We start from the raw sequence: 13,853 nt of genomic DNA on the forward strand, positions 1-13,853 counted from the left end.
TGTGGCCTCCTCTATATTGGGTAGACAGGCCGCCTACTTGCGGAACACCTCTGGGACACCCGGACCAACCAACCCAACCACCCTGTGGCTCAACACTTCAACTCCCCCTCCCACTCCACCAAGGACATGCAGGTCCTTGGACTCCTCCATCGCCAGACCATAGCAACACGATGGCTGGAGGAAGAGCGCCTCATCTTCCGCCTAGGAACTTCCAACCACAAGGGATGAACTCAGATTTCTCCAGTTTCCTCATTTCCCGTCTCCCCACCTTGTCTCAGTCAAATCCCTCGAACTCAGCACCGCCTTCCTAACCTGCAATCTTCTTCCTGACCTTTCCGCGCCCACCCCCACTCCGACCTATCACCCTCACCTTGACCTCCTTCCACCTAACGCATTTCCAACGCCCCTCCCCCAAGTCCCTCCTCCGTACCTTTTATCTTAGCCTGCTGGACACACTTTCCTCATTCCTGAAGAAGGGCTCATGCCCAGAACGTCGATTCTCCTGTTCCTTGGATGCTGCCTGACCTGCTGTGCTTTTCCAGCAACACATTTTCAGCTCTGATCTCCAGCATCCGTTGTCCTCACTTTCTTCTCCATCCCAGAGAACAAGTCTTCCAAAGTCAAAGAGAATGCATTCTGGTGAATATTGAATTTGCAAACTTAGTGGTAAATTTTAGTGGTAAATTTAATTATATACACAAAAAATATTAGGGGTAAGGTTTGCAGTGAGTTATGAAATAAGGGTGTAAGTGTTCAGAAGGATTTAAAGAGAGGAGTGTGTTAAGCACCATCATGATAATGCCATGTTGACATGGTGGGAGACAAGTATAGACCTCAGACCTCCTAATCGTCAGAGGGAAATTGAGAAACAAACTTGTAAGGAGATGTCAGCTAACTGTAAGAATAATAGGGTATACAAAGTTAAAAATCACACAACACCAGGTTATAGTCCAACAGGTTTAATTGGAAGCACACTAGCTTTGGAGCGACGCTCCTTCATCAGGTGATTGTCACAATCACCTGATGAAGGAGCGTCGCTCCGAAAGCTAGTGTGCTTCCAATTAAACCTGTTGGACTATAAGCTGGTGTTGTGTGATTTTTAACTTTGTACACCCCAGTCCAACACTGGCATCTCCAAATCAATAATAGGGTAGTTATTGTAGGGGATTTTAACTTTCCAAACATAGACTGGGACTGCCATAGTGTTAAGGATTTAGATGGAGAGGAATTTGTAAAGTGAGTACAAGAAAGTTTTCTGACTCAGTATGTGAATGTACCTACTAGAGAAGGTGCAAAACCTGACCTATTTTTGGAATATAAGGCAGGGCAGATGACTGAGGTGTCAGTGGGGGAGCACTTTGGGGCCAGCGACCATAATTCCATTAGATAAAAAATAGTGATGGAAAAGGATAGACCAGATCTAAAAGTTGGAAGTTCTAAATTGGAGAAAAGCCAATTTTGATGGTATTAGGCAAGAACTTTCGAAAGCTGATTGGAGGCAGATGTTCGCTGAAAAATGGCTGGAAAATGGAAGCCTTCAGAAATGAGATAACGAGTGTCCTGAGACAGTATATTCCTCTTAGGGTGAAAGGAAAGGCTGGTAGGTATAGGGATGACTAAAGAAATTGAGGGTTTGGTTAAGAAAAAGAAGGAAGCATATGTAAGATATAGACAGGATAGATCGAGCAAATCCTTAGAAGACTTTAAAGGCAGTAGGCGTATACTTAAGAGGGAAATCAGGAGGGCAAAAGGAGACATGAGATAGCTTTGGTAAATAAAATTAAGGAGAATCCAAAGGGTTTTTACAAATACATAAAGCACAAAAGGGTAACTAGGGAGAGAATAGGGCCCCTCAAAGATCAGCAAGGCTGACTTTGTGTGGAGCCGCAGAAAATGGGGGAAATACTTTACTGTGAAAAAGGATATGGAAGATATAGACTGTAGGGAAATAGATGGTGACACCTTGTAAAATGTCCATATTACAGAGGAGGAGATGCTGAATGTCTTGAAATACATAAAAATGGATAAATCCCCAGGACCTGATCAGGTGTACCCTAGAACTCTGTGGGAAGCTAGAGAAGTGATTGCTGGGTCTCGTGCTGAAATATTTGTATCATCGATAGTCACGGGTTAGGTGCTGGAAGAGTGGAGGTTGGCTAATGTGAAGAGTGGTAAGGACAAGCCCTGGTATAGACCAGCGAGCCTGACGTCAATGGTGGGCAAGTTGTTGGAGGAAATCCTGAGGGACAGGATGTACATGTATTTGGAAAGGCAAGAACTGACTAGGGATAGTTTGTGAGTGGGAAATCATGTCTCACAAACTTAATTGAGTTTTTTGAAGAAGTAACAAAGAGGATTGATGAGGGCAGAGCGGTAGATGTGATCTATATGGACTTCAGTAAGGCATTCAACAAGATTCCCCATGGGAGGCTGGTTAGCAAGGTTAGATCTCACAGAATACAGGGAAACCTAGCCATTTGGATACAGAACTGGCTCAAAGTTAAGACAGAGAGTGATGGTGGACGATTGCTTTTCAGACTGGAGGCCTGTGACCAGTGGAGTGCCACAAGGATCGGTGCTGGATCCTTTACTTTTTGTCATTTATATAAATGATTTGGATGTGAGCATAAGAGGTACAGTTAGTAAGTTTGCAGATGACACCAAAATTGGAGGTGTAGTGAACAGCGAAGAGGGTTACCTCAGATTACAACAGAATCTTGACCAGATGGGCTAATGGGCTGAGAAGTGGCAGATGGCGTTTAATTCAGATAAATGCGAGGTGCTGCATTTTGGGAAAGCAAATCTTAGCAGGACTTATACACTTAATGGTAAGGTCCTAGGGAGTGTTGCTGAACAAAGAGACTTTGAAATGCAAGTTCATAGCTCCTTGAAAGTGGGGTCACAGGTAGATAGGATAATGAAGAAGGCGTTTGGTATGCTTTCCTTTATTGGTCAGACTATCGAGTACAGGAGTTGCGAGGTCATGTTGCGGCTGTACAAGACATTGGTTAAGCCACTGTTGGAATATTGCGTGCAATTCTGATCTCCTTCCTATCGGAAAGATGTTGTGAAACTTGAAAGGGTTCAGAAAAGATTTACAAGAATGTTACCAGGGAGAGGCTGAGCAGGCTGGGGCTGTTTTCCCTGGAGCATCGGAGGCTGAGGAGTGACCTTATAGAGGTTTACAAAATTATGAGGGGCATGGATAGGGTAAATAGACAAAGTCTTTTTGCTCGGGTTGGGGAGTCCAGAACTAGAGGGCGTAGGTTTAGGGTAAAAGATGAAAGATGTAAAAGATATATAAGGGGCAACCTTTTCACACAGAGGGTGGTACATGTATGGAATGAGCTGCCAGAGGATGTGGTGGAGGCTGGTACAATTGCAACATTTAAGGGGCATCTGGATGGGTATATGAATAGAAAGGGTTTGGAGGGATATGGGCCGGGTGCTGACAGGTGGGACTAGATTGGGTTGGGATATCTAGTCGACATGGATGGGTTGGACCAAAGGGTCTGTTTCCATGCTGTACATCTCTATGACTCTATGAGTAAGAGTAACCATCCAAATCCTCTTCAAAATCTCTGTAACAATGTCTATCATATCAATGTAATCTGTCACTAGTTGCTAGCATGCAATAATCTACATCTTGTTTAAGTCAAGTGCTGTTTCTCGTTAGACCAGCAAACGCTTTTCCTGTACCAGACCAGACCAAGTGACCATGAACAACCCTATCCTAAAAGAGGATGGTTGCAGCGAGACTACCTCATTGTTAACAAAAATACGGACTGCCTAACGCAACATTTTCCCACCTGCCTCACACCACAATCTTAGCCTTGTAACTTTTTCCCTTCAGATATCCATGGTGTGCAATTTAGCCAAGTCAAGCAAATTCAGACATTTATCATCATGACTGTGATATGTTTGCGGGGTGTCTCAGCATTTCTGCTATCTCCCTCTAACAGATTTACTAGGATTGCTGATATACTGTAATGGAGCACAAACCTGCTTGTTCTCTCTCAGGAAGATAGCATTTGTCCTTGCAACCCTACTAGTTTACCTTTGCCTTGGAGTTGCCTTTCAACAAGTCAGCTGCTACCTGATCAAAATGTTGCAGTCACATCTAGGCGTCCTCAAAGATCATCTGCAGTCTCCTCCATTGAAAGTCAGCAGCATTCCACCAGCTATTCTGCATAAGATGTTAGGACAGGCAGGGACGCATGAGAGTCAGATATTAAGGAAATTCACAAAGGTGATTCACAAATCATATTGAATGATTTAATTTATAAACTTCTTTTGGAATAATTATTATATATTGTCTTTAATTTTGTGCATTGAAAATAAGGGACACTTTGATGGTCATTGACAGATGCAAGGTTAGGCTTGGGACTGTTGATGAATGGAGGATTTGGATTGTGGTTACAGGCACAACACTCGAGCGGAGATCTTGATAGACAGCCTGGCCAGCAAAGGGGAAACCTAGTTTTCTTCTTCTCTTCCTCCTCCTTATCATCACCCTAATCATCATCATGTTCCTGCTCCTCTGCTGTTTGCAACTTGACTGTAGGAAGTGCTATCCCTTCATGACTGCAAGGATGTCCAGCATGCAGAAGAGCACAATTACTTTGACACCCACTCTGCCAAGTAATGTAGGACCCCCTAGAGCTCTGTACACAATGGAAACTATTCTGGTATTCCAGTGTTCTGCTCTATCACATTTTATGCGACGGCATGGATTTGTATACATGCTACACTCATGTGATTGAGTGTGTACCAGGCTCATCAGTCAAGTCAGTGGAGAGCCTAGTAGTTGCCCTTTGACATGCCAAGATCATCTCCAGGGGTTTGTGGAGCCCCGGGCAAATCACACTGTGCAGGTCCTCTCACCTGTGAAAAACTACATTGTGTGTTTCTCACCCCCACCAGCTTTTCAAGCTTTCTTTCCATTCCATGAATGAATGTCTCCAAGTCTGGAGGTTTAACTTGATTCACCACTACCTCTTATATGTACCCTTTTTATAGACTATAATTTCATGAAGACTATTTGCAATAATGGTGCCTTGCTACCTTAAAATTAAACTGGAAAGAAAAACAAAAGGTCACACAGTGCCACTCTCACCTATTCAAAGCTCACTTCCAACTTGGCTTCACTTCCTCACAGGTAGCTATAGTCCCAATGTACTCTTACCACCCCACCACCAGAGCATAGGGCCTGGATGTACCATAGTGATTCAAGTGAAATTGGTACAGCAGACTACTGTCAGGTACTGAGCAGTGACCTGTGTGACTCTTGTCCTATGGTCACACACAACCTGGCCAATGTGGCATGGAAGCTCTTTAAATTCCAGTATAAACAGGAGTTGACATGCAGCACCTGCAAAGCAATGTGCATGTAGCGAGTGGCATCCAAACCATGGAAAACCCTGCAATGCCAACAAAATTGCATATCATTGCTCCTTCTGCTCTCCAGCTGGAGATATTAAATACCAGATGCTGTTAGGTACAGTCCAGTCATTTTCTTTTCTAGTCAGAATTTTCTCTCTAGCTGACTCAGCTCAAACTCTAATGTAACTGATTACTTGTACCCCACACATATGCAGTCAGTCCTCATACAATTATCTCTTAATTAACACATAACCATTACCAGTTCCTTAGTTCTATTTGGACCATTAGGCATCCCTGCCAGTTGCCACCGGATGATAACAAAAGATAGTTATAGGGAGCCTTAGTCACCATTCTTAAGCAACAGGAGACAACAATCCGAGATTGATGATGTGAATGTAGCAGAGGGAGATTACAATTAGAAGACCCTTATAGAAGTTCAGATTCTTTGCTAAATTTATGTATGAAAATCGTTGCTTGACAATTCAGGGTTGATATGACCTCCAGTTGCGAACCCTTTTCTCTTTTTCCCCATTTTCTAGTAGCTTGCAGTGTAAACTTTATTTCTTCTCCAAGTCATGCTGTATTCCACAGGGAATGGCTACTAGTGTACCCATATCTGGAAATAATTATCTAGTACAGAAGTCTTGAAGGTAACAAAACTTCCTTCAGCATCTGCCATACCACTTCTTGTAAACTTTCCAACTTTAGAGAGCATCAAACATGTGCAGAATTGAAGTAACAGCCATAAGAAATCAATCAGCAAGCAACCTTCCAGGAGGAGACAATTAATTTTAAAAATGCTTGTATGAGTCCTTCCTTCTGCTTAATGTGTGTTCAGATGTGCAAGGTTCAGCAGGGGTGTTTGCTGAAGCATTGAACTGATGTCAAATGAACTTTGTATGCTGACTGATTTATTCTTCCTGCTCTGCCTACTTCCAGCAGCTTTCACTGTGGCACTGACATTTTCATGGTGCCCCAAAAGTGCCTGCATGCACTGCATACCATTTTAGTCCTCAAGCACCACCCATAACACCCAAACATGCTATCAATCCAAATTCAACACCACTTGTTGCAGGCCTTAACTGCCACATAAATTTATTTAACATGCAAGTTGAATGCTTTAAAATTATGCTTTGCATACATAGTTATTTGTTACTTTTTATATTTTAAACAACCATGCAAATGTAATGGTCTGATTTGATCTCTACATAGCTCCAGGGTTACTGAAAAATTAACAGGTCAATCTATTTAAATAATTGCAATCGTTGGGGCTTCATAGTTTCAAATAACTGTCAACTGCGCTCTAAATTCATGCACAGAATTGAACAATTGGCACAATATTTGGTGCTTGAAGTGTATGGCTGGCTATCTGATCAGGACCAAACCAAGATCAACTGATAGTTCTTGCAACAATATCTCTAATTAGATGAGGGTTATGATTCCTATGCAACTTTTAGTCTACTTTTTATATATGGTAACTGAGTTATGAGAACCGCAACAAAACCAATAGTAGAGACATTATTTTTGTCATGTCAAGTGTCATTCCTCCAGGGAGAAAGTAGAAAATGCAATCCGTGGGCTCTGCTCTGGATTGAAGAATACATATAACCCTATGAGTAAATTTTCTTTCTCTTCTGTTCACTCTCTACTTGTCATCTTCCTAAATGGGATAGGAAAATAATTTGGGGTGAAATCTCTTCACATCACATGGTGTCATAAAACTGCAGTAGATTTGCACAATGTTGGAAGAATAAGGTAAAGTCAGTTAACTGAACAGCTAGTTTGCATTGCAGAATAATGCCAATAATACAAGTTCAATCCCCATATTGGCTGAGGTTACCATGACGATCTGACCTTCTTGACCTCACCCCTCAGCTGAAGAGTGGTGACCTCAGGTTAAGTTTACCACCAGTCATCTCTCTCTCTCTAATGAGAGAGCATGCCTGTGATCCTCTGGAATTATGGTGACTAATACTATAAAAGGTATTACTGTTTGATTGTGATGGTATACTGGAAGCTTAGACACCAGTACTTTAACTTTTAAATTTTTCTGACATCACACTCCGAAGTGTGGTCATGTTTCCCAGATGTACACTGATAAAAATTTAAAATCAAAGTGGTCAGCTGTTCACATTTGTCTTGTAAACCTGTTAGCACAGCATTGTGGAAGCCGTTGTGTTATCAGGCTGTAAGAACACCATTGTCATTGTGTGTAAAAAAAACAAATCTGGTGACATCATATTTATATACTAACATTTTACCAATGACAACTCTAAATGCTGGCTTTCTCATTTTCACCATCTTGGCAATCCTCTAGTATGAATCTACAGATGAAGGAAGGATGGGGGTTTCAAGACAAGGGGGTATGTTTTTTAAGGTGAGAGGAGAGAGATTTAAAAAAGATATGAGGGGCAAATTCTTTACACAGAGGATGGTTCATATGTGGAATGAACTTCCTGAGGAAGTGGTGGTTGTGGGGATAATTACAATGTTTAAGGACATTTGAATAAGTACATGAACAGGAAAGGTTTGGAGGAATGTAGGCCAGAAGTAGGCAGATAGGACTAATTTTGTTTTGGATTATGTTCAGCATAGACTGGTTGGACCGAAGGGTCTGTTTCTGTGCAGTACGACTCTATGACTCTATGTAGAACCTTCCTTCAATTATAAAGGATGAAATTACGACACATCTGGATAGCAGTAACAGGATAGGTCAGAGTCAGCATGGATTTATGAAAGGGAAATCATGCTTGACTAATCTCCTGGATTTTTTGAGGATGTAACTCTGAAGATGGACAAGGAAGATCCAGTGGATGTAGTGTTGCTGGACTTTCAGAAAGCCTTTGATAAAGTCCCACATAGGAGGTTAGTGAGCAAAAGTAGGGTGCATGGTATTGGGGGCAAAGTACTGACTTGGATTGAAAACTGGTTGGCTGACAGGAAACAAGGAGTTGTGATAAACGGCTCCCTTTCGGAATGGCAGGCGGTGACCAGTGGGGCACCGCAGGGATCAGTGCTGGGACCGCAGGGTAAAGGGGCAGTACAAAGAGTTCTGGGTGTTCTTGTACACCAGTCAATGAAGGTAAGCATGTGGGTACAGCAGGTAGTGAAGAAGGCTGATAGCATGCTGGCCTTCATAACAAGAGGGATTGAGTATAGAAGCAAAGAGGTTCTTCTGCAGCTGTACAGGGCCCTGGTGAGACCACACCTGGAATATTGTGTGCAGTTCTGGTCTCCAAATTTGAGGAAAGACATTCTGGCTATTGAGGGAGTGCAGCATAGGTTCACGAGGTCAATTCCTGGAATGGCAGGACTATCTTACGAAATATTGGAGCCACTGGGCTTGTATACCCTTGAGTTTAGAAGACTGAGAGGGGATCTGATTGATAATAATCTTATTAAAGGATTGGACACTCTGGAGGCAGGAAACATGTTTCCGCTGATGGATGAGTCCCGAACCAGAGGACACAGCTTAAAAATACGGGGTAGGCCATTTAGGACAGAGATGAGGAGAAGCTTCTTCACCCACAGAGTAGACAGTGTGTGGAATGCTCTGCCCCAGAAGGCAGTGGAGGTCCAGTCTCTGGATTCATTTAAGAAAGAGTTGGATAGAGCTCTCAAGGATAGTGGAATCAAGGGTTATGGAGATAAGGCAGGAACAGGATACTGATTGAGGATGATCAGCCATGATCATAATGAATGGTGGTGCAGGCTCGAAGGGCAGAATGGCCTACTCCTGCACCTATTGTCTATTGTCTATAGGTGGAGGTAAGAAATAAAAAGGGGAAGAAGTCACTAGTAGGAGTAGTCTATAGATCTCCTAATGGTAGATATACGAGACAGAGAATAAATCAGGAGATAATGAGGACATGTAACAAAGGCAGTCAGTTAGTTAGGAATGACATTAGTCTTCATCTAGATTGAGATAGTCACACCGGCAGAAAGGCCACGAGGAATAATTTAGAGAGTGTATTCAGGACAGTTTCCTAGAACAATTTGTTGTGATCCAACCAGGAATCGGGGATATTTTGGATTGATTATAATACAATGAGGCAGGTTTAATAAATGATGTCAGAGTAAAAGATCAGTTTAATAAATGATGTCAGAGTAACAGTTACCATAACACAGTACAATTTAGCTTTCAATTTGAGAGGGAGGAATTTGGGTCAGAAACAATTATGTTAAACTTAAATAAGGGCAATTAAAAAGACAAAGAGTGCAGCATTGGCTGAAGAAGATAAGAAAAGGGGTTTAGCAGCAAAAATGTCTCAGCCAATCATGGCTAATCAGGGAAGATAAGGATAGCATCAAATTGAAAGAAAAACACACAACTCGATAAAAATTAGAAGTAAGCCAGTGGATTGAGGAAGTTTTAAAACCAACAAAAGGTGCCAAAAAAAAATGAAGAGGCTGAAGATAAAATATGAAGGTAAACGGGCAAATAAAAGCAAGAACTTCTTTAAATATATCAAAAGAAATAGAAAAGTCAAAGTGAACATCAGCACCTGAGAGAATGAGGCCGGGTGTCATCCTATGAAATAAATGATAAGTATTCGTTCAACTACTCACCCGTTTCCTTGATCCCGATTATTATTTGGTTAGAGACAAAAAAAACTGCAGATGCTGGAATCCAAGGGAGCTAAGCAGGAGGCTGGAAGAGCACAGCAAGCAGAAGTGGAAAAGTTGCTTCAGGTGTAACCCTTCTTCAGGACTGGGGTTGGGTGTAAGGGGAGCTGCAGATAAAGGGAGGGTAGTGAAGTGGGGATAGATGAAGACAAGTAGAGGGTACGACCTAGTTGGTCAATGGGAGGAATGAATTGGATAGGTGAGTGGGATGAGTGGAAGGGAGGGAGAGGGGCTGGGAAAGGAGTCAGAATGGGAAGGGAGGTTATTTGAAATTGGAGAAATCAATATTGACTCCTCCAAGCTGTAGGCTGCCCGGGCGGAAGATGAGGTGTTGTTCCTCCAATTTGCCATTTGTTTCATCGTGGCAATGGGCGAGGCTAAGAATGGTCATGTTGGAAAGGGAGTGGGAAGGGGAATTAAAATGGATGATGACTGGGAGGTCTGGTTGACTGCAGTGGGCCCAGCTGAGATGTTCGGTGAACCGTTCCCTAAGTTTATGTTTGGTCTCCTCAATGGAGATAAGACCACGTTGAGAGCACCTGATGCAGTAAACTAGGTTGGAAGAGAGGCACGTGAACCTCTGTCTCTGGAGGTGAGGGTTGGGGAGGATGGGGGGGGGGGGGGTGCCATGTATAGGGAGTGGGAATGGGAATCATGTTAGAAAGGGAGTGAGAAGGGCCCCAAACAGTCCTTCTAGGTGAGGCAGAGGTCACCTGCCATTCTTCCAACCAAGTTTACTGCATCAAGTGCTCCCAGTGTGGTCTTCTCTACATTGGGGAGACTAAGCATAAACTTAGGGAACATAGAACATAGAACATAGAACAGTACAGCACAGAAAGGAACAATTCGCTGAGCCTCGGCTGGAACCACAGGGCCCAACTGGAACTCCCAGTCACCGTCCATTTTAATTCCCCTTCCGAATCCCTTTCCAACATGACCATCCTTGGCCTCCTCCTTTGCCATAATGAAACAAACCACAAATTGGAGGAACAATACCTCATCTTCTGCCTGGGCAGCCTATAGATCAGAGGACTCAACACTGAGTTCTCCAATTTCAAATAACCTTCCTTCCCGTTCCCCCAACTTCCTTCGCAGCCCCTCCCCCTACCTTCCACTCCTCCCAGTCACCTACCGGATTCATTCCTCCCATTGACCAAACAGATCGTACCCTCTACCTGTCTTCACCACCCTGCCCCTGCCACCTCTTTTATCTGCAGCTCCCCTTACACCCACCCCCCAGCACTGAAGAGGATTACATCCAAAACATTGACCTCTCCACCTCCTGATGCTGCCTGGCTTGCTGTGTTCTTCCAGCCTCTTGCTTGTCTATTTTGGATTCCAGCATCTGCAGATTTTTGTTTCTAATCCAATAATAATGGGGATCAAGGAAATGGCTGAGTAGTTGAACGAATACTTATCACTTACTTCACAGTAGACATCACCAAAAGCATTCTTAAATTACTAAATAATTACTAAAAAAGGAGAGCAAATAAATACAATAACTATCAAAAGAGAAAAAAAATGCTAGAGAAATTTCTGGAGCTGATAAGTACCCTGAATCTGATGGGATTCATCCTAAGATATTAAAGTAGCTGCATGGATAGGAGATATGCTAGTAGTAATCTTCTAAGAATCCTTGGATTATGGAATAGTCTCAGTGGAATGGGAAATGGCCAATGTAACACCTTTATTTAAAAACAGAAGGAGACAAAAAGAAACAGGTAACTCTAGACCAGTTAGTTTAATATCAGTTATTGGGAAAATGTTGGTATCTTTTATAAAAAATGTAATAGAAGAACATAATAGAATACATAATATGATCAAGCAGAGTCAGCATGTCTTCCTGAGGGTCTGAGATAGTCAGCTTTTTAATTAGTGAGGGAACCAAGGACTATGAGGAAAAGGCAGGAAAGTGATGTTGAAGGTTATCAGATCAGCCATGATCTCATTCAATGGCAGAGCAGACTTGATGGGCTGGATGATCTACTTTTGTTCCTACATCTTATGATCTTATAGACTAACTTACAGTTGACGCATGATGGTACGTTCAGATTCTTCATGGTAAGCCCTCTGATCACCTTCCAGATTGCGTAATTGATGCAGAAGTTTCAGCTTGACCGCTGCTGCTGTTGCCTCAGTTTCTGTGTCACTATCTAATAGTGTACTCTGAGAATACATTTTTCTTTCTGCTTTGTTGAAACAAGAAGACATGGTTACCTATTAGCAACTTCTAAGTTTGATTTCCTTTTTCTTCTGTACTTGCCTCAAACCATATAATTCATGTACAATGTTAAATTGCTCACCAATCCAATATTTATCTCTTTAAATCATATTTCAAGTGTTATACAAAGGGCAAAACTTGTCCAAAAATAGGAAATTGCAGTTGGATATAATATGAGGAAAACCTCCCACACCTCAACAAAGATAACAATTTAGATAATTCTGTACCTTTCCTTGAATTTCAAGAATAGATTGCAAAAACTACAGCTTTTCAGGCAAGTTGTTAGAAACGTAAAATGACACACCTATAATTTAAACACGTTAGTTGCATTTGATGGCATTGCGATTAATATGATTAACTCTTTATTAAGTTATTTACTTAAATTTACAGCAAAAAGACTACTTCTACTTGCACATCTGTCACACAGGAAGTTAAATCTGCAGTAAGAGCAAAATATTGTAGATACTGGCAATCTAAAATAAGAAGACTAAGTGCTGGAGAAACCCAGCAAGTCTGCCAGGATCTATGGAGAGTGAAACAGAATTAACATTTTGAGTCCATTATGACCCTTCTTTGAAACTGAAAGGAATTGGAAACATCTGAAATCTTTATACAGTCTACAGATAGATAGTGTGGTGCCTAACTAATAACTATCCTTTATATATGATAACTTGTACAGGATATCATATGGGATGTGTTCTATCTTCCCTTACTGCTCTGTATACGGTAAATATTAATTTTGGCTAACGGAACTATCAGCATGGACTGTGCTACTTCTGTGTTCTCATGTCTGCATTACAATACCTTTATGGTCTCTGCCTACCATTAGACTTGGATATTGGTATCTGTAATGCACTGGAGACTGCTGTATTTACTCAGACTGTTCCTATTTTGAGTCTACTGCACCTACATCCTTACCTTATCTAGGAATAACTACTATCCGAGTCTCAGTAACAAGCCAGGGAACTACAGACCGGTGAGCCTGACCTCGGTGGTGGGCAAGTTGTTAGAGGGAATCCTGAGGGACAGGATATACATGTATTTGGAAAGGCAAGGACTGATTCAGGATAGTCAACATGGCTTTGTGCGTGGGAAATCATGTCTCACAAACTTGATTGAGTTTTTTGAAGAAGTAACAAAGAAGATTGAGGAGGGCAGAGCAGTAGATGTGATCTATATGGACTTCAGTAAGGCGTTTGACAAGGTTTCCCCATGGGAGACTGATTAGCAAGGTTAGATCCATGGAATATAGGGAGAACTAGCCATTTAGATACAGAACTGGTTCAAAGGTAGAAGACAGAGGGTGGTGGTGGAGGGTTGTTTTTCAGGCTGGAGGCTTCTGACCAGTGGAGTGCCACAAGATTGGTGCTGGGTCCACTACTTTTTGTCATTTATATAAATGGTTTAGATATGAACATAGGAAGTATACTTCATTAAGTTTGCAGATGACACCAAAATTTAAGTTGTATTGAATAACAAAGAAGGTTTCCTCAAAGTACAATGGGATCTTGATCAGATGGGCCAATGGGCTGAGAAGTGGCAGATGGAGTTTAATTCAGATAAATGCGAGGTGCTGCATTTTGGGAAAGCAAATCTTAGCAGGACTTATACACTTAATGGTAAG

General features: G+C 42.0%; 1 protein-coding gene across 1 annotated transcript in view; it reads right to left on the minus strand.

Annotated features, from left to right (window-relative positions):
• The window catches only part of LOC122562410 (coiled-coil domain-containing protein 63-like), a 90,236-nt gene that overhangs the window by 50,571 nt on the left and 25,812 nt on the right, over positions 1-13,853 (minus strand). The window contains exon 3 of the mRNA XM_043715267.1: positions 12,035-12,174. Coding sequence (XP_043571202.1) covers positions 12,035-12,174 — 140 coding nt within the window. The remainder of the gene's footprint in view (positions 1-12,034; positions 12,175-13,853) is intronic.

Source organism: Chiloscyllium plagiosum, chromosome 25, assembly GCF_004010195.1.
Source record: "Chiloscyllium plagiosum isolate BGI_BamShark_2017 chromosome 25, ASM401019v2, whole genome shotgun sequence".
In the NCBI taxonomy this organism is placed as follows: Eukaryota; Metazoa; Chordata; class Chondrichthyes; order Orectolobiformes; family Hemiscylliidae; genus Chiloscyllium; species Chiloscyllium plagiosum.